This window comes from Abramis brama (assembly GCF_963993115.1).
Source record: "Abramis brama genome assembly, chromosome: 20".
In the NCBI taxonomy this organism is placed as follows: domain Eukaryota; kingdom Metazoa; phylum Chordata; class Actinopteri; order Cypriniformes; family Leuciscidae; genus Abramis; species Abramis brama.
Genome location: NC_139982.1, coordinates 758512 through 779662, shown reverse-complemented (window position 1 = coordinate 779662; position 21151 = coordinate 758512). Strand labels below are relative to the sequence as shown.

At 47.8% G+C, this 21151-nt stretch overlaps 2 protein-coding genes across 3 annotated transcripts; one reads left to right on the top strand and one right to left on the bottom strand.

The window, feature by feature from the left end:
- Window positions 1-91: 91 nt before the first annotated feature.
- Window positions 92-13489, bottom strand: psma1 (proteasome 20S subunit alpha 1). The gene is made up of 10 exons (XM_084095835.1): window positions 13371-13489; window positions 11325-11369; window positions 10355-10456; window positions 9924-10027; window positions 4711-4799; window positions 1551-1621; window positions 1320-1449; window positions 1159-1238; window positions 368-472; window positions 92-274 (listed from the first exon to the last, which is right to left on the bottom strand). Exons 1-10 carry the CDS (start codon window positions 13371-13373, stop codon window positions 215-217), a joined length of 789 nt encoding a protein of 262 aa, XP_083951961.1. The 5' UTR covers window positions 13374-13489; the 3' UTR covers window positions 92-214.
- A 3712-nt stretch (window positions 13490-17201) lies between these two features.
- LOC311071429 (calcitonin gene-related peptide 1) lies at window positions 17202-21068 on the top strand. 2 transcript variants are annotated; one of them, XM_084095836.1, is made up of 5 exons: window positions 18069-18903; window positions 19028-19119; window positions 19189-19320; window positions 20334-20638; window positions 20890-21068. In XM_084095836.1, exons 2-4 carry the CDS (start codon window positions 19034-19036, stop codon window positions 20623-20625), a joined length of 510 nt encoding a protein of 169 aa, XP_083951962.1. In that variant the 5' UTR covers window positions 18069-18903; window positions 19028-19033; the 3' UTR covers window positions 20626-20638; window positions 20890-21068. The 2 variants fall into 2 exon arrangements, with proteins under 2 accessions (XP_083951963.1, XP_083951962.1); XM_084095837.1 differs by lacking the exons at window positions 20334-20638; window positions 20890-21068 and adding an exon at window positions 19657-20273 and having other exon boundaries at window positions 17202-18903.
- The last annotated feature ends 83 nt before the right edge of the window (window positions 21069-21151 follow it).

Sequence of the window (21151 nt, the reverse complement as noted above, 5' to 3'; positions counted from 1 at the left end):
TACACAGCCCATAGATGGAGGAGATATGATGAACGCCGCAGCTCTCGTGAGGGATAATGAACACACACACTGACAGCATAAACACACACACTCAGAAAGAAACAAGAACAGTTTATTTCTCCAACACTCACAGATATAGAAAATGAAGGTTTCATTGAGTAATGTGTGATGAGTTTAGATGTGTTATCTCGGGTCAGAAGTGCAGGAGTGTGTGCTAGTGCTCCATGGGTTCATCAGGCACCGCTGGAGCCGCTTCGTCCGCCGGCGGGGCCACCTGTGACACACACACACACACACACACACACACACACACAGAGTCAGGCGCTGCAGGAACCCCTGTGCTGGAGGACAGGACTCACACACTCACCCGTCTCTGCGGCCGCTCCTCCAGGCCCTCCAGGAAGCGAGACACCTCGTCGTCATCATAGATGGTGAACTCCAGCTCCTTCCCCACGATCCCGATGGACACGTTCTGCGGGACAGCAGCGTTACAGCAGCGCCGGGACTCACACACACACACAACTAATGCATATCAGTGTTACTCCCTTAACAGTAACTAACTGCGTCAGTAATGCGGTGCTTTATCCACATGGGCTGGGCTTGTTCTTTATAACAAATTTATTTATTTTTGGCCAAATGTTTTGACCCATAATCCTCAGGGTGAAGGACACGCAGACCCAGGCCTGTCCAGCAGAGGGCGCTGCTCAGACAAACCTGTTATTCTGGACGACCAGGATTAAGATTAACACTCACTTTACCAATAAAAACTAATAACCCTATAGTCATTCCAGCTTATGGTGTGAGTCAGCGAAGGGCGAGAGCACGCGTCAGTAGAGGTCAGAGGTCAGAGGCGTGTGTGTGGAGGTCTCACAGCACTCTGATCTGCACTGACTTTACTCACTCGGGAATACTGGATCTGTGCCAGTGAGATGAGGACGCGCTCACGTTTAGGCTAGATCTACAATAATAGAATACAATAATGTTATTGGCTGCGGAGAGAGTGTGTGTGTGTTTGTGTGTGTGTGAGAGAGAGTGTGTGTGTGTGTGAGAGAGTGTGTGAGGAGGCTGCGGGAGAGAGAGAGAGAGAGAGAGTGTGTGTGTGTGTGTGTGTGTGTGTGTGTGTGTGTGTATGAGTGTGTGTGTGAGGAAGTGTCAAACCTTGGTGGTCAGATCCTGTTCAGCGGGAAGCGTCTCTCTCAGCGCACGCAGGCCGTGCTGCACCAGATCGTTCAGGTTACCTGCACACACACACACACACACACTCATTAGATGACTGCGCAGTGGTAACCCCAGGCCTGTGTGTGAGGTGTGAGACGTACAGTCCAGGAAGGCCTCCATGTGGCGCTCCAGGTAAGTGCGGGCCGACTGAGAGCGCGCGCCGATGGACATCGCCTTACAGTCGAAGTAGTTCGCCGAGGGACACGTCTGGAAGATGTGCGGACCCATGTCCTGCTCACACACACACACACACACACACACACACACACACACAGCTCATCAGATACAGCACTCAACACACACACACACACACTCTTGTCTGTGGTACTCACGTCATATCCTGCGATGAGCAGCCCGACTCCGTAGGGGCGTCTGCCGTAGCGCTGCGTGGGGATCTGTGTTTCTGACACGCGTTCAGGAAACGGCTAATCTCAGCGCGACACACGACTAGCGCTCAGTCCACACTCCTACAGTCAGCTAGCAGACACACGACTAGCGCTCAGTCCACACTCCTACAGTCAGCTAGCCAGCGCTCTAACACACACACATACGACTAGCGCTCAGTCCACACTCCTACAGTCAGCTAGCCAGCGCTCTAACACACACACACGACTAGCGCTCAGTCCACACTCCTACAGTCAGCTAGCCAGCGCTCTAACACACACACACACACACACGACTAGCGCTCAGTCCACACTCCTACAGTCAGCTAGCCAGCGCTCTAACACACACACACACACACACACGACTAGCGCTCAGTCCACACTCCTACAGTCAGCTAGCCAGCGCTCTAACACACACACACACGACTAGCGCTCAGTCCACACTCCTACAGTCAGCTAGCCAGCGCTCTAACACACACACACGACTAGCGCTCAGTCCACACTCCTACAGTCAGCTAGCCAGCGCTCTAACACACACACACACACACACACGACTAGCGCTCAGTCCACACTCCTACAGTCAGCTAGCCAGCGCTCTAACACACACACACACACACACGACTAGCGCTCAGTCCACACTCCTACAGTCAGCTAGCCAGCGCTCTAACACACACACACACACACGACTAGCGCTCAGTCTACACTCCTACAGTCAGCTAGCCAGCGCTCTAACACACACACACACACACGACTAGCGCTCAGTCCACACTCCTACAGTCAGCTAGCCAGCGCTCTAACACACACACACACACACACACGACTAGCGCTCAGTCCACACTCCTACAGTCAGCTAGCCAGCGCTCTAACACACACACACACACACACGACTAGCGCTCAGTCCACACTCCTACAGTCAGCTAGCCAGCGCTCTAACACACACACACACACACACACGACTAGCGCTCAGTCTACACTCCTACAGTCAGCTAGCCAGCGCTCTAACACACACACACACACACGACTAGCGCTCAGTCCACACTCCTACAGTCAGCTAGCCAGCGCTCTAACACACACACACACACACACGACTAGCGCTCAGTCCACACTCCTACAGTCAGCTAGCCAGCGCTCTAACACACACACACACACACGACTAGCGCTCAGTCCACACTCCTACAGTCAGCTAGCCAGCGCTCTAACACACACACACGACTAGCGCTCAGTCCACACTCCTACAGTCAGCTAGCCAGCGCTCTAACACACACACACACACACACGACTAGCGCTCAGTCCACACTCCTACAGTCAGCTAGCCAGCGCTCTAACACACACACACACACACACGACTAGCGCTCAGTCCACACTCCTACAGTCAGCTAGCCAGCGCTCTAACACACACACACACACACACGACTAGCGCTCAGTCCACACTCCTACAGTCAGCTAGCCAGCGCTCTAACACACACACACGACTAGCGCTCAGTCCACACTCCTACAGTCAGCTAGCCAGCGCTCTAACACACACACACACACACACGACTAGCGCTCAGTCCACACTCCTACAGTCAGCTAGCCAGCGCTCTAACACACACACACACACACGACTAGCGCTCAGTCCACACTCCTACAGTCAGCTAGCCAGCGCTCTAACACACACACACACACACACACGACTAGCGCTCAGTCTACACTCCTACAGTCAGCTAGCCAGCGCTCTAACACACACACACACACACGACTAGCGCTCAGTCCACACTCCTACAGTCAGCAAGCCAGCGCTCTAACACACACACACGACTAGCGCTCAGTCCACACTCCTACAGTCAGCTAGCCAGCGCTCTAACACACACACACACACACGACTAGCGCTCAGTCCACACTCCTACAGTCAGCTAGCCAGCGCTCTAACACACACACACGACTAGCGCTCAGTCCACACTCCTACAGTCAGCTAGCCAGCGCTCTAACACACACACACACACGACTAGCGCTCAGTCTACACTCCTACAGTCAGCTAGCCAGCGCTCTAACACACACACACACACACGACTAGCGCTCAGTCCACACTCCTACAGTCAGCTAGCCAGCGCTCTAACACACACACACACACACGACTAGCGCTCAGTCTACACTCCTACAGTCAGCTAGCCAGTGCTCTAACACACACACACACACACGACTAGCGCTCAGTCCACACTCCTACAGTCAGCTAGCCAGCGCTCTAACACACACACACACACACACACGACTAGCGCTCAGTCTACACTCCTACAGTCAGCTAGCCAGCGCTCTAACACACACACACACACACGACTAGCGCTCAGTCCACACTCCTACAGTCAGCTAGCAGGCGTTCATCTGAGCCGTTAGCTGACTATTGCACGTTAATAAGCCGATAATCGCCTATATAAGAGCCGTATAGCTAGCCAGCGCTCTAACACACACACACACACACACAGCGCACCAGCTAACACAACGATCACGAGTGTGGCGAGAAGAACAGAATGAGTCTAACACTGCAATAGTTCACTGGAGATGGTTTCTGTGTGTTCGGCTGCAGAGGTCGAGTCTCCTCATCTCCGCCTCTGCTCCTCTCACACAGGTGCTCCTCTCACACAGGTCACCAGAGAAGGCTTATTCTCCTCTGGAATCTGTTCACTGGAGTGTAGACGCGAGAGAGAGTGTAGAGGTGTCCAGCTCTCGTCAGATATATCCCCGAGGTGTGTGTGTGTGTGTGTGTGTGTGTTTACTCTGAGCTTCGTCATGTGATGCGCTCGAGCTCAGGGCGAGTCGGCAGAATAAAGCACCACTGTTTACAAAAGCACAATGTTTTATTGTTATTGTGAGTTTACATAAATGAAAGTAGAGCCTTTACAGTTCTCATTACTCGTGTGTGTGTATGAGGGAGTAATGCAGTGTGTGTGTCATGCAGCAGGAGCTTCTCCACACACACACACACCTGGATATGCACCCAACACCTGATCTCACTTCTTTTTTTTGCTGGAACGGTTAGTGGACTGTTAGGGGGCAGCCCTACACACACACACACACACACACACACACAGACAGATGAACACACACACACACACACACACTCCTGAAAGGATACTGCTCCCGATGAGCGACACCAGCCTGGACACGGGGAGAGGCCTGTCGAACACGAACCTGGAGTCCAGACACTCCTGACGCATGAAGTTACTGCAGAGAGAGACACACACACACACACACACACACACACACACACACTCTGAGTGACACGTCCTCACAGCTGATCAACACTAGCTGTTCCACTAGAGCATTGGTTCCCAACACAGGGAGCGGATATGCTTTGAGGTGAATTTCAATTACAATTTGGTTATGTCAGATGTAGGCGGGTCACGCGGGGCTAGCTCGCTCATTAGCGCACAGATAACTGTATACTGACACAGTCGCGCTCATTAGCGCACAGATAACTGTATACTGACACAGTCGCGCTCATTAGCGCACAGATAACTGTATACTGACACAGTCGCGCTCATTAGCGCACAGATAACTGTATACTGACACAGTCGCGCTCATAAGAGACGCCGGCGCGACCACAGCATTGCCCAACAGCAGATGGCAAACGTGAAGCAAGCGGAACGAAACTGCTCGTTATTGTGTGGTTGAAGGACCGTTTATCAGTTTGGACCAGTGCAGCGCGAGCCGATCGTGATCATGCGACACTGTTACTACACAGCGCTAATAAGAGATCCAGTAAAGAAAGCATTTGAACTTGCCACTAAAGTAATAACATCGCTGCGAGATCTAGTGAGAAGCATTCACATTTCTCCATTATTAACGGATCAAATATCGCTGACGTGGAAACCAGGAGAAACATTGTGCCGTGAATGAACTCTCCAGTGTCCACAGATCTGCAATATTCACCATGGATTTACTGTAGTAACACTCACTGCACCCATGGAGGTTTGGCAGGAATAGTGGCTATAATGCCTTCAAGTAACATTACGTCGGTTTTATTTCGACATTATGAATAACATTGATGCCCTCAAATGTTAATCTGAACTAAAATAACCCTTTGTTTATAACTACTACAATATTACATTTAATTTTTTCCAAGGAGCTGTTTTGTTTTATATGCTCATAAGAAGAGTGAATTATAGCTCTAGAATTGCTCAAAGTAAAAAAAAAAATCATACTTTATGATGTTAGTTTTAATAAAATAAAAAAATGAAATCAAGGAAATTTCTCTGGCATTTCTTTCTTTTTGCTGTATGGAAAACGTACCGAACCGTGACAAGTGTATCATATCGAATCGTGAATTTTGTGAACCGTTACACCCCTATATATATATGGGGGGGGGGGGTCACGGATTGTTAAATATGTACATGGGGGGGGCCCAAGGAAAAAGGTTGGGAACCACTGCACTATAATGTAAACACAATGCACTACAATAAAGAACAACTGCTGTTGAACGCGATCCCGACTGTCTCACTGGTCTCTGCTTCGATCAAAGAAAACTTTACAACAAGTCCAAGCGTGCGACTGGTGCTGTGTGTCCTGCTGTCCAGATGTTCTGAGAGCTCATGAGCTTCTGTTCGATCCGCAACAGGCGGCGCTTATGAAGCAGCAGTACAGCGGCCGTCATAACTCGTCACGCTGTCATAACTCGTCACGCTGTCATAACTCGTCACGCTGTCATAACTCGTCACGCTGTCATAACTCGTCACGCTGTCATAACTCGTCACGCTGTCATAACTCGTCATCACGCTGTCATAACTCGTCACGCTGTCATAACTCGTCATCACGCTGTCATAACTCGTCACGCTGTCATAACTCGTCACGCTGTCATAACTCGTCATCACGCTGTCATAACTCGTCATCACGCTGTCATAACTCGTCACGCTGTCATAACTCGTCACGCTGTCATAACTCGTCACGCTGTCATAACTCGTCATCACGCTGTCATAACTCGTCACGCTGTCATAACTCGTCATCACGCTGTCATAACTCGTCACGCTGTCATAACTCGTCATCACGCTGTCATAACTCGTCACGCTGTCATAACTCGTCACGCTGTCATAACTCGTCACGCTGTCATAACTCGTCACGCTGTCATAACTCGTCACGCTGTCATAACTCGTCACGCTGTCATAACTCGTCACGCTGTCATAACTCGTCACGCTGTCATAACTCGTCACGCTGTCATAACTCGTCACGCTCGTCACGCTCGTCACGCTGTCATAACTCGTCACGCTGTCATAACTCGTCACGCTGTCATAACTCGTCATAACGCTGTCATAACTCGTCACGCTGTCATAACTCGTCACGCTGTCATAACTCGTCACGCTGTCATAACTCGTCACGCTCGTCACGCTGTCATAACTCGTCACGCTGTCATAACTCGTCACGCTGTCATAACTCGTCACGCTGTCATAACTCGTCACGCTGTCATAACTCGTCATAACGCTGTCATAACTCGTCACGCTGTCATAACTCGTCACGCTGTCATAACTCGTCACGCTGTCATAACTCGTCACGCTGTCATAACTCGTCATAACTCGTCATAACTCGTCACGGTGTCATAACTCGTCATAACGGTGTCATAACTCGTCATAACGCTGTCATAACTCGTCACGCTGTCATAACTCGTCACGCTGTCATAACTCGTCATCACGCTGTCATAACTCGTCACGCTGTCATAACTCGTCACGCTGTCATAACTCGTCACGCTGTCATAACTCGTCATCACGCTGTCATAACTCGTCACGCTGTCATAACTCGTCATCACGCTGTCATAACTCGTCACGCTGTCATAACTCGTCATCACGCTGTCATAACTCGTCACGCTGTCATAACTCGTCATCACGCTGTCATAACTCGTCATCACGCTGTCATAACTCGTCACGCTGTCATAACTCGTCATCACGCTGTCATAACTCGTCACGCTGTCATAACTCGTCACGCTGTCATAACTCGTCACGCCGTCATAACTCGTCACGCTCGTCATAACTCGTCACGCTCGTCATAACTCGTCACGCTGTCATAACTCGTCACGCTGTCATAACTCGTCACGCTGTCATAACTCGTCACGCTGTCATAACTCGTCACGCTGTCATAACTCGTCACGCTGTCATAACTCGTCACGCTGTCATAACTCGTCACGCTGTCATAACTCGTCACGCTGTCATAACTCGTCACGCTGTCATAACTCGTCACGCTGTCATAACTCGTCACGCTGTCATAACTCGTCACGCTGTCATAACTCGTCACGCTGTCATAACTCGTCACGCTGTCATAACTCGTCACGCTCGTCACGCTGTCATAACTCGTCACGCTGTCATAACTCGTCACGCTGTCATAACTCGTCACGCTGTCATAACTCGTCATAACGCTGTCATAACTCGTCACGCTGTCATAACTCGTCACGCTGTCATAACTCGTCACGCTGTCATAACTCGTCACGCTGTCATAACTCGTCACGCTCGTCACGCTGTCATAACTCGTCACGCTGTCATAACTCGTCACGCTGTCATAACTCGTCACGCTGTCATAACTCGTCACGCTGTCATAACTCGTCACGCTGTCATAACTCGTCATAACGCTGTCATAACTCGTCACGCTGTCATAACTCGTCACGCTGTCATAACTCGTCACGCTGTCATAACTCGTCACGCTGTCATAACTCGTCATAACTCGTCATAACTCGTCACGGTGTCATAACTCGTCATAACGGTGTCATAACTCGTCATAACGCTGTCATAACTCGTCACGCTGTCATAACTCGTCACGCTGTCATAACTCGTCACGCTGTCATAACTCGTCATAACTCGTCACGGTGTCATAACTCGTCATAACGCTGTCATAACTCGTCACGCTGTCATAACTCGTCACGCTGTCATAACTCGTCACGCTGTCATAACTCGTCACGCTGTCATAACTCGTCATAACTCGTCATAACTCGTCATAACTCGTCATAACTCGTCATAACTCGTCATAACTCGTCATAACTCGTCACGGTGTCATAACTCGTCATAACGCTGTCATAACTCGTCATAACGCTGTCATAACTCGTCACGCTGTCATAACTCGTCACGCTGTCATAACTCATCACGCTGTCATAACTCGTCACGGTGTCATAACTCGTCATAACGCTGTCATAACTCGTCACGCTGTCATAACTCGTCACGCTGTCATAACTCGTCATAACTCGTCACGCTGTCATAACTCGTCATAACTCGTCATAACTCATCACGCTGTCATAACTCGTCATAACTCGTCATAACTCGTCATAACTCGTCATAACTCGTCATAACTCGTCATAACTCGTCACGGTGTCATAACTCGTCACGCTGTCATAACTCGTCATAACTCGTCACGGTGTCATAACTCGTCATAACGCTGTCATAACTCGTCACGCTGTCATAACTCGTCACGCTGTCATAACTCGTCATAACTCGTCATAACTCGTCACGGTGTCATAACTCGTCATAACGCTGTCATAACTCGTCATAACGCTGTCATAACTCGTCACGCTGTCATAACTCGTCACGGTGTCATAACTCGTCATAACGGTGTCATAACTCGTCATAACGCTGTCATAACTCGTCATAACGCTGTCATAACTCGTCACGCTGTCATAACTCGTCACGCTGTCATAACTCGTCACGCTGTCATAACTCGTCATAACTCGTCACGCTGTCATAACTCGTCATAACTCGTCATAACTCGTCACGGTGTCAACTCGTCACGCTGTCATAACTCGTCATAACTCGTCATAACTCGTCACGCTGTCATAACTCGTCATAACTCGTCACGCTGTCATAACTCGTCATAACTCGTCATAACTCGTCATAACTCGTCACGGTGTCATAACTCGTCATAACGCTGTCATAACTCGTCATAACGCTGTCATAACTCGTCATAACGCTGTCATAACTCGTCACGCTGTCATAACTCGTCACGCTGTCATAACTCGTCACGCTGTCATAACTCGTCACGCTGTCATAACTCGTCACGCTGTCATAACTCATCACGCTGTCATAACTCGTCACGGTGTCATAACTCGTCATAACGCTGTCATAACTCGTCACGCTGTCATAACTCGTCACGCTGTCATAACTCGTCACGCTGTCATAACTCGTCACGCTGTCATAACTCGTCACGCTGTCATAACTCGTCATAACTCGTCACGCTGTCATAACTCGTCATAACTCGTCATAACTCGTCACGCTGTCATAACTCGTCATAACTCGTCATAACGCTGTCATAACGCTGTCATAGCTCGTCACGCTGTACGGTGTGTGTGTGTGTCAGCTCGTATAGCATCTCAGGCTGGTTTACCAGAGGAGCCTGGCGTCGGCCGTCAGCCCGGCGATGGAGATGCCCACGTGACTGTCCACATGCAGGATCTTCTTCTGGTGAGCGGCCAGCTCCGACTGAGCTCTCTGCGGACGCACACACACACACACACACACACACAGGGTTACTAGAGCGAGCGCTAGAGACGCCAGTAGAGAAAGAGTGTGTGTGTCAGAGAGAGAGAGAGTGTGTGTGTGTGTGTCAGAGAGAGAGAGAGAGAGAGAGAGAGAGAGAGAGAGAGAGAGAGAGTGTGTGTGTGTGATGTACCTTCAGCGCCACCAGCACAACGTGAGTGAGTGTGTGTGTGTGTGTGTGTGTGTGTGTGTGTGATGTACCTTCAGCGCCACCAGCACAGCGTGAGAGAGAGTGTGTGTGTGTGTGTGTGTGTGTGTGTGTGTGTGTGTGTGATGTACCTTCAGTGCCACCAGCACAGCGTGAGAGTGAGACTTCAGGCCGACAGTGGCTGAGCCCTGCTTCACCGCCTCCATAGCGTACTCGATCTGGTGGATGCGGCCCTGAACACACACACACACACACACACACACACACACAGAGATCAACATCACACATACACACACACACCTGGGGACTCCACACACACACACACACACACCCACACCTACCCGAGGACTCACTCCACAGACAAACACACACAGACTCGCCTGAGGACTCCACACACACACACACACACACACACACACACACTCACTCACCTGAGGACTCCACAGGCACACACACACACACTCACCTGAGGACTCCACACACACACACACACTCACCTCCACACACACACACTCACCTCCACACACACACACACACCACAGACAAACACACACACACTCACTCCACACACACTCCTACCTGAGGACTCACTCCACAGACAAACACACACAGACTCGCCTGAGGACTCCACACACACACACACACACACTCAGACTCGCCTGAGGACTCCACACACACACACACACACACACACACACTCACTCCACAGGCACACACACACTCACCTGAGGACTCCACACACACACACACACACACACACACACATTCACTCACTCCACAGACAAACACACACACACTCACTCCACACACACCCCTACCTGAGGACTCACTCCACAGACAAACACACACAGACTCGCCTGAGGACTCCACACACACACACACACACTCACTCACTCCACAGGCACACACACACACACTCACCTGAGGACTCCACACACACACACTCACTCTCACTCCACAGGCACACACACACTCACCTGAGGACTCCACACACACACACACTCACTCCACAGACACACTCACACACTCACCTGAGGACTCCACACACACACACACACACACACACTCACCTGAGGACTCCACACACACACACACACTCACCTGAGGACTCCACACCGTCACGTCATTGTCATACTGGTTACGAAACTGAAAACACAAATATCATCATCAGCAGTGAATCTCAGAGACGTGTGTGTAACACACACTACACACTCAACCCTAACACTCACTCACTGCACACTACACACTCAACCCTAACACACACTCAGCCCTAACACACACACACACTACACACTCAACCCTAACACACACTCACTGCACACTACACACTCAACCCTAACACACACTCAGCCCTAACACACACACACACTACACACTCAACCCTAACACTCACTCACTGCACACTACACACTCAACCCTAACACACACTCACTGCACACTACACACTCAACCCTAACACACACTCAGCCCTAACACACACACACACTACACACTCAACCCTAACACTCACTCACTGCACACTACACACTCAACCCTAACACACACTCAGCCCTAACACACACACACACTACACACTCAACCCTAACACTCACTCACTGCACACTACACACTCAACCCTAACACACACTCACTGCACACTACACACTCAACCCTAACACACACTCAGCCCTAACACACACACACACTACACACTCAACCCTAACACTCACTCACTGCACACTACACACTCAACCCTAACACACACTCACTGCACACTACACACTCAACCCTAACACACACTCAGCCCTAACACACACACACACTACACACTCAACCCTAACACTCACTCACTGCACACTACACACTCAACCCTAACACACACTCAGCCCTAACACACACACACACTACACACTCAACCCTAACACTCACTCACTGCACACTACACACTCAACCCTAACACACACTCACTGCACACTACACACTCAACCCTAACACACACTCAGCCCTAACACACACACACACTACACACTCAACCCTAACACTCACTCACTGCACACTACACACTCAACCCTAACACACACTCACTGCACACTACACACTCAACCCTAACACACACTCAGCCCTAACACACACACACACTACACACTCAACCCTAACACACACTCACTGCACACTACACACTCAACCCTAACACACACTCACTGCACACTACACACTCAACCCTAACACACACTCAGCCCTAACACACACACACACTACACACTCAACCCTAACACTCACTCACTGCACACTACACACTCAACCCTAACACACACTCACTGCACACTACACACTCAACCCTAACACACACTCAGCCCTAACACACACACACACTACACACTCAACCCTAACACTCACTCACTGCACACTACACACTCAACCCTAACACACACTCACTGCACACTACACACTCAACCCTAACACACACTCAGCCCTAACACACACACACACTACACACTCAACCCTAACACACACTCACTGCACACTGTATCATCATTAAACTTACTCTGATCGGCATTAACACGCATGAACACTACACACACACACACACACACTACAGTAGGCCTGCATTATTACAGTAATGAGCGCTCTTTATAATAAAGGTGTGTTAAAGTTCACTTCTAGGGCGCATTTCAACACACACACACACACACACACAAAAGACAAATAATAAAGTTTAAGAGAAAAACAAGCCCATTGTGAAGATTTACACACAGACATTATAGTGACGAATGATTGTACACAGTAACACACAGTCCGCGAGTCTGGAGATTAAACACACTATAATCATGTTTAGTGAAAGCGAAAGCGCGCGGCCTCGCTCCCGACACACACTCTTAACCCGCTGAATAAACACACTCACACTGTTATACTGGCCAAACACAAACGCACATTCGCGAACACCAGTGTAATAACCAGTTATGATGATGTTTAATGTTTAATGTTCGGGTTTCTGCATCGCGAGCGCGAGCGCGTTCATTCCGCTTACTCATGCTCATCCTTCACGCGCATACACGCGCACCCCGCGCGATCCACATCCCCTCAGCGGCTACACGCGACGCCGGCTCCACACACTGCCCAGCAGAGCACTAGCAGCGACTCTGAGAGGAAAACAGCGCACTTTCTCACCATATTTGCTGGAACTCAGGAGACTATCCGCACAGCGCGCGATGATTCAGCTCGATTTGTTTTCCTCAGTCCTGCAGGCGGAAGTAATGGAGCCCCGAGCGCGTGTCCTGTTGATCCCTGCAGCGCCCCCTGCTGTCGGGAGACTGCACCGCACAACACGACGACAGGGTTTCTTCCTCAGGCAGTTTATGTGAGATACTTTAACCCAGACAAGGGTCTTTCGCCCTGTGCTCTGAAGAACCAGCAGAGAAACATGTCTACACCTGAGATAAGAAGCTCATAAACACACAGGTAAGATGGATCATGTGACTTTCATAGTTCAGTATTTTCATATGAATAAAGAATGTTTACATTATACATTCTAAACCGGTGTAGCGATTAGCTGCAAAAATCCAACAAGTTCAGCTAACTCAAACATTTGAGGACACAGATTAGCCTACCTCAATTCAATTAATCTGATAAAAACACAATAGTTATGAGTACTCTGAACTTATCTCAGTCGAGTCCACTAAAACAGGGACATTTTTAATACACAATTAAACTGCATTCAAATACGTTATATAACTGAAACTTCACTATATTGAGTAAAACCACTGAAATTACAGACTTTACATGAACTGGGAGTGCTAGCAGCTAGGGTAAGTGTACCCATTAAGCCTACCAAAATCTAAATCTAGGTTTTTTTCATAGATATTGACATAGTTTATAAGAAAAATAATTTGTTAAAATGCAAGATCAATCTCTCATTTGAAAATGTATTAATTAGTTGATGTACATTTTAGAATATAAAATTAAGATAATTTAGGAATAAAGTCAGAAGTCTGGCATGGGCTTAATTGGTACTTTTGGCACCATTTAAGCCCGCATGTGTTCCAGATAAGCCCACATCATCTTTGATTCACAAAATACATTTTTTTTTAACTGATTTTAAAGAAGTAAAACATCAATATATTTATTCAGTGACAGGGAAGAATAAAAAAAATCATTTTGCTAATGTTTGATTAGAGCCCTGGGTGGGATGGGTTGGTGTTAGTGGCCGGTGGTCTGGAGCCTTAAGTCGGCTTGACTGGAGTCAAGCTGGAAGTTAGACCGGGTGTATCTCGGGAGCCGAGCCGAGTTGGGGCTCCATATTCTGGGCTTAGGGGGGCTCCTAGTGGGTGGAAGTGACCATACCTCGGGAAGAAAGCCGAGTTAGGGCTCAATACTCCCGGCATAGGCGGCCCACTGGGTGACCCCTCCATGCCCTGAGTCCAGAGCCCCATCTCGGCTTGGGCCCCAAGTTTTGCCCGGTCAAAGCTGGACAGGAAGTGGCAGTATCTCGGAGCAGGACGGTCCCAGGGGCTCAGGACTGTGGGGAATATAGGGTCCCTCTGGGAGCTCTCCATGCCCAGAATCTCAAGCCTTAACTCAGCTTGGCTCCCGAATTATGCCCGGTTATACATACAGGACTTTAGGACAAACCGGGCTCTATCTCATTTGAATGAATGTGTGTAATTTGTGTGTAAGTAAGGTAAGGGTAAAAGGTTAGTAAGGTAAAAGCACACAAAGACGTGTTATCTTTAAACACTTTCAAAAAATGTATCAAAGTTTGCAATTACATGGGTGTGGCTAACTCAACATTGCCAAATGTGATTGGCATGCAATTAAAAATGCCAGGGAAGTAACAAATCACTGGATTGGTTAAAATAATAAGCAGCATAAAATATTATTTTCTCTTTTTTTAATTTGACTTCAGAGTTGAAAGTGGGCTTAAAGGGTACATGGGCTTAATGGGTACACTTACCCTACTCCTAGCTCACAACATCACACACAAAGACCAATCCTATAGCTGAAGCTAACGCATAACACTTGAGGACACAGATTAATTCATTACATTTTATAAACCAATAGTCACGAGTCCTCTGGTGTTCAGCTGAGGTCACTAAAAGAAGATATGGCAGTCAAGAAATGAAGTCATTACAGTGATGATTGAGCATTAGTGATGAACACCTGCTGCTAACAAGCAGAATCATCACAGGAACGAGAAATAACGAGAGAAACACAGAAACTACAGCTGAGTTCATCCACAGCATTAGATGACTGAGGATAACAGAAGATCTGTGCAGATCTCAGCAGAGGACCACACTCCACTAACAGCATCACCAGCTCCTCTTACTGACCAGACTCTGAATCACACACACGATTTCTCTCCAGAGCCACGGGTCGAACACACTCACTGGATTTGGTTCTGATCCGCCTCCGGTATCCTCGTCTCATAGCTACTCAAGCTTCATCGGCGGCCATGTTTCCTGGGATACGCCAGTGTCCTCATAGACTATCGCCTCGTGCAAACACAGCGCTGCACATTTTCAAGTCATTTGGGCTAATCACGGTTGGGTGGTTATAGACATTTTAATTTTTTTTGGCGCCACCAAGTGGCCAATCGTCGCGATTCTTTACAAGTACCCCCAGACTGAGCTCATACACACGTGTCCCGAGTTCAGTGAAAATATCTAGTTCCTTTCAAGCGGCAACATTCTAATCTGAAAAATGAAGCCTACCCGGAAGTGCGATAAACTGCAATACATCTTAAATCCGCTAGAGGGAGGTCCCAGAAGGGAGCAAATGTCCATAGACCTCATGTTAAAATGTCCGTTTTCACAGCATAAATTCATGTTTTTACAAGTTGGTCCCATGGACTTTTATTGTATTTTTTTTGACAGCTTCCGAGTGCCTGACAACTGTGAGGGGGGTGATTTTTTTTCTAACTCGTTAGTTTAGATCGTATTTAGATATAAAATGTATGACAATAAGGGCATGGTTAACTTTGATTGACAGCTTGATTGACAGCTGACAAGGCAGCGCCACGGAGAATGACAACATAAGAAGCGCCATTTTTTAATACAGTTGAAATATAATACTACTGTTTCTGTATCATGAAATGTGGTTTTAAGAGTTTTTCAGGCAAGAATGTAGTTGTTTAAAGCTCAAATCTGTGGTTTATTTATAAAGATTTATGAAAATTTTATCCAGTTGTGAGATCCAGCGATGATGACCGGGCGCTCGGCGTCATGTACCCCGCCTGGAGCAGCCTTTCCTCGGCTAGACGTTCTGAGGTTTGCCGCGGACTCTGGCGTCTCTGTAGTGGTTAAACATGAGATATAATTCGTCTTGTCTATATCTAACGGGCGATCTTTGGTCTCGTGAATCTATAATTTGTTCCCTGGGCAATCGTTTTGGCTGAGGGGAAGTTTCATAACTTTATAAGTATTTAACTTTACCGGTGTATGGTTAGACTAGAGCGCTGATGTTTGACTGAATTGTTTCATTGTTTGCTTTATTTGTATAGCTTCTTGTACCTTTAACTTATACTTTTATAATGGCTAATATTGATAAAACTGAAATTTAACAAAAATAAATTTAAATTTTAATACAACGAATATGATCTGTAATGTTGTTTACTGCAACATCTGTTGTTTAGTACAAATGCACATATTGCCTGGACCATATTAAAATGTTTAATATTTTTATATTATATTTAAAACGAAAAGAGGCAGGTTTGTGTTTTATATTTAGTTTTTTTATAAATAGGCAAACGTTATGTGCAGTGAATATAATCAATACGCGTTGCCTGAACCACATTTGTGTGGCTATAATGTTTAAAGGACAAATCCAGTGAAAAATGAACCTAGGGGTAATTAACACATGGTTACCGAGTCGATCGTTCCCTGCGATGCGTTTTCATGAAAATCGAATGTAAAGAGTTTTATCTCTAAAAACAGATTAGCTTATAACACTAGTATATGGGGCACAGAGTAACACACACTCAAACCACCTGACTGCACATCACATTTTTGACTTTATTGATTCTGCTTTTATTCGTAATGCAATGGACCGGTCAATGGGACATAAATGAATCCTTAAAGGATGGGACTTTATGGGACATTTGCACAAAAAGAATAAATAACTTACCGTAGCCTATTTTATAAGTCGCTCCGGAGTCGCATATCAGTCATAAAATGCGCCACGAGGAAGAAAAAAACATATATAGCCTAAGTCGCACTGGACTAAGTTGCATTTTTTTTAAAATTTATTTCACAAAAAAAAAAAAAAGTTACAGACAGTTCTCCGCTACGGACGTGAGCGCTCTAAAGCGGCACTAAAAGAATGTTTTAAAACTTTCACAGAGACCTCAAACTGAAAGCACAAAGCCTGTCTTTAAATTTAATTTCGTTTTGTATTAATTGTATCTTAATTTTAATCGATGCTTCATCAACAAATTGTCAGGATTTAATAAATAAGAAGTAAATATAGGCTATTAGAAAATAGATAATCAGGACACGGAGGCGCTGGCGAACCTGGAGCTCGTCTCATAATGAACCGAAACTCAGCGTAGGCCTATAAGGTAGCCTATTGCCTCACAGACCTGAGACTTAGCCTATAGATAGCTTGAAATGTCTACTTTTAAGCAGAACAATTCAAAACGAAAGAAAACAGACTGCGCTGCTTATGCAATTCGTATGAAATGTGCATTTCTCTCTGATGGCGCTGCGAAGATCGCGAGTTGTCAACTTCATCTGTCTAGCTGACAGACACTGACATAAAAAATAACTGTTTTATTAGTAAACAATTAAAATGTCTCCTGCTATATTTAACATATTTGCTTGTTCCTTAAAAACACTGACAGTGGGTTTTTGACTGTTTTTTTTTTTTTTTTTTTGAGCAGCTGCAGACAAATTCTTTCGACACACACACACAATATTACATAACACTCTGCGCTTATGTTTTAAAAAGATAATTTAACATATAAATAACAATTTTTAAATAGCCCACTTAAAGTGTTTATTACAAATAAATGACTAAATGGTAAAAATTAATAAATTTTAATGAACAAACATGCGTTGCATTTACAATTCTGTGAAAACAGGGGGTGCTGCACCCCCAGCACCCCCACTTCCCGCGGCCCTGGTTCTCCCTGACGGAGATGTGTTGTGGCAGTGCTCCTCTCCCACCAGCAGAGGGCTCTGGATCACAGCTCTGGTTAGTTTATCTCCTGTGAGATGCGCACTGTAAAGGCTAGTGTGGTTCTCCCTAACAGAGATGTGCTGTGTTGTGGCAGTGCTCCTCTCTCACCAGCAGAGGGCTCTGGATCACAGCTCTGGATGCCACTGAAATATTGATCTCACAGTATATGTTTATTCAGAGCCTTTATTCAATTAATTTAAATGAACGAGCTGAATGAGTGCAGATATCAGAGGCTCCAGATGAGAGTGAGTTTAGTGAACGGAGCACTTAGAGGCTAAAGAATGACGTCACAGTCGATCTTCAGACATTATCAGTGCGCACGAGCTGTGGGACGGATGCTGATTGGCTGACGGGTGCCCTTCTGTGCTCTGATTGGCCAGTGGGAGATAATTAAACACCTACACAGATAACACTCAACTCCTCATGGTGAATATATAAGGGCTTGACCACTGGAGCCACACACAGTAGTATCAAGCTGGTCTTCAAGTTCAGAGAGTCAGCATTTCACCGAACAGCAACAGAAGGCGAGGTAAGACCATAAAGACACTTTTTGTGAGACTGAGATCTCTGTGGTTTTGGAAAGGGACGCCGTTCATTACTCTAATGGGTTTAGGCTTCACGAGGACGCTGTAGTCAGTGTGTTTCTGTCCCAGGGCACCATGTCCATGCTGAAGGTCTCTGCGCTGCTGGTGGCGTACACCGCAGTGGTGCTGCAGATGTCCAGCTCGAGCGCCGCCCCGGCCAGGTAAAGCTCCCTCGCTCCTCATGTTCACAGGTGCGCTGTTCTGCTTCACTGTGTGCTGTGTGTCTTCAGACCCGCTGCAGAGTCTCTGGCAGACAGACTGACGCTCATGGACTACGAGGCACGGAGATTACTGAGCGCTATAGTCAGAAACGTGGTGCAGATGACGGCGGAGGAGCTGGAGCCCACGGGTGACGACAGCAGGTACGAGCTCCACAGGTCTGCGCTGTTATGAGGAGTTTCTGAGCAAGGAAAGAGTGTTTATATGAAACGGCCGACCGACTGTTTTCACTCTGCGAGAGGCAGTCGCTGTAGATCCAGTTAGTTGAGTGAGGAGCCGTGGAGATTAGTGTGAAGCTCCTCCATCTCCTCCTCTCAGTGATGAACCCTGTGTGCGTGTCCGAGCATGTCCTGCTAACCCTGATGACTGCACGCTCTCCCACCTGAGCATGCTCTCTCTCTAACCTGACGCATGTGTGAGCACTAACAGGCGCTGCATGTGTGTGTGATACGCCTGTCTGCATGTGTGTTTCTGTTCAGCCAGGGCAGATTCCTGTCCAAGCGCTGCTCCAATCTCAGCACCTGTGTGCTGGGGAAACTGTCCCAGGAGCTGCACAAGTTGCAAACGTTCCCGCAGACGGACGTGGGCGCCGGGACGCCCGGCAAGAAGCGCAGCCCGTTCCCCAGCTACGAGGAAGCCCTTACCGCCATCTAACCCCACCCCCCCGCTGCATGCGGATCCTGCTTGACTGACCGCACACACACGCCTGGTTGCATCGGGCTTTTCTTTCTTTCTTTCTTTGGCAGAGAAAGGCATGTTAAGACCTAGATTGAATTTCTTCCACAAGGAGTCGTTTTTATGCATCTGACACATGCCTCTTTAATAACTGAGTAAATGTATTATAACTGATGATGATAATCAAATATATAAAAAAAAGTAAAGTATGATTTCTTTCATGTGTTTAAGTTCAATAAAGGTATTTTTATATCAGGAACTCTAATTTTATTGTCAAGTTATTAGTTAGATATTCAATTGTTAAACTGCCTCTACAAAAACATCCAGATTTCTGCAGGTAAGATGACATCTGTGACTGTGATCCAATCATCAGACTGATAATTCCATACCTATTAAATATCATAGAGGAGTAATGCATGAATGTACTGAGTGCTGTGTGTGTGTGTCCCTGTGCTGATGCTGGATGCTCTGTGTTGCTCAGCGTGACCGCGCAGAAGCGCGCGTGTAGCACGGCCACGTGCGTGACTCACCGGCTGGCGGACTCGCTGAGCCGGACTGGGGGAATGGGCAGATCTGGGTTCATCAGGACCGATGTGGGACCCGACGCGTTCGGCCGCAGGAGGAGGACCGATGTGGGACCCGACGGGGGAATGGGCAGATCTGGGTTCATCAGGACCGATGTGGGACCCGACGGGGGAATGGGCAGATCTGGGTTCATCAGGACCGATGTGGGACCCGACGCGTTCGGCCGCAGGAGGAGGAGGAGGAGCTGAGCGCGCGAGCGGGGTACGAGCGCGCCCCCGAGACTGTGTGCTGTGTGTGTGTGTTTCACGAGCGCGCGCGAGACTCTGTGCTGTGTGTGTGTGTGTGTGTTTCACGAGCGCGCGCGAGACTCTGTGCTGTGTGTGTGTGTGTGTTTCACGAGCGCGCGCGATACTCTGTGCTGTGTGTGTGTGTGTGTGTGTGTGTGTGTGTGTGAGTGAGTGTGTGTGTGAGTGAGAGAGAGAGTTTCTGACCGTGTCTTCTCTGTTCCACAGGTGATTTGGACTAGAAACACACACACACCTGCTGAAGAGCAACTCTCTGAACAACACCGACTCTTAAACACGCACTAACCACTTGTGTTATCCATATGTACTGACAGAGCGTCTAAAACACAGAGAAATCTATAGATTTTTATATGAAATAAATCAGATTCATAAAGACATTGTGTGTTTATTCTGCATCTGTGTGGGGACAGGACAGATAAACCCTTCATGCTTGTGTTCACTCTTAGCAATGGGGAGTTTCCCTTGCTCA

Excerpts from the sequence above, each read along its gene's own strand:
- psma1 (XM_084095835.1), bottom strand. Across the intron at positions 1,239-1,319 it reads CATGGAGGCCTTCCTGGACT|GTAACCTGAACGATCTGGTG; the intron begins GTACGTCTCACA and ends GTGTGTGTGCAG. Across the intron at positions 473-1,158 it reads AACAGGATCTGACCACCAAG|AACGTGTCCATCGGGATCGT; the intron begins GTTTGACACTTC and ends GCTGTCCCGCAG.
- LOC311071429 (XM_084095836.1), top strand. The coding sequence starts at position 19,034 with ATGTCCATGCTGAAGGTCTCTGCGCTGCTGGTGGCGTACACCGCAGTG. Across the intron at positions 19,120-19,188 it reads TCGAGCGCCGCCCCGGCCAG|ACCCGCTGCAGAGTCTCTGG; the intron begins GTAAAGCTCCCT and ends GTGTGTCTTCAG. Across the intron at positions 19,321-20,333 it reads CCCACGGGTGACGACAGCAG|CGTGACCGCGCAGAAGCGCG; the intron begins GTACGAGCTCCA and ends TGTGTTGCTCAG.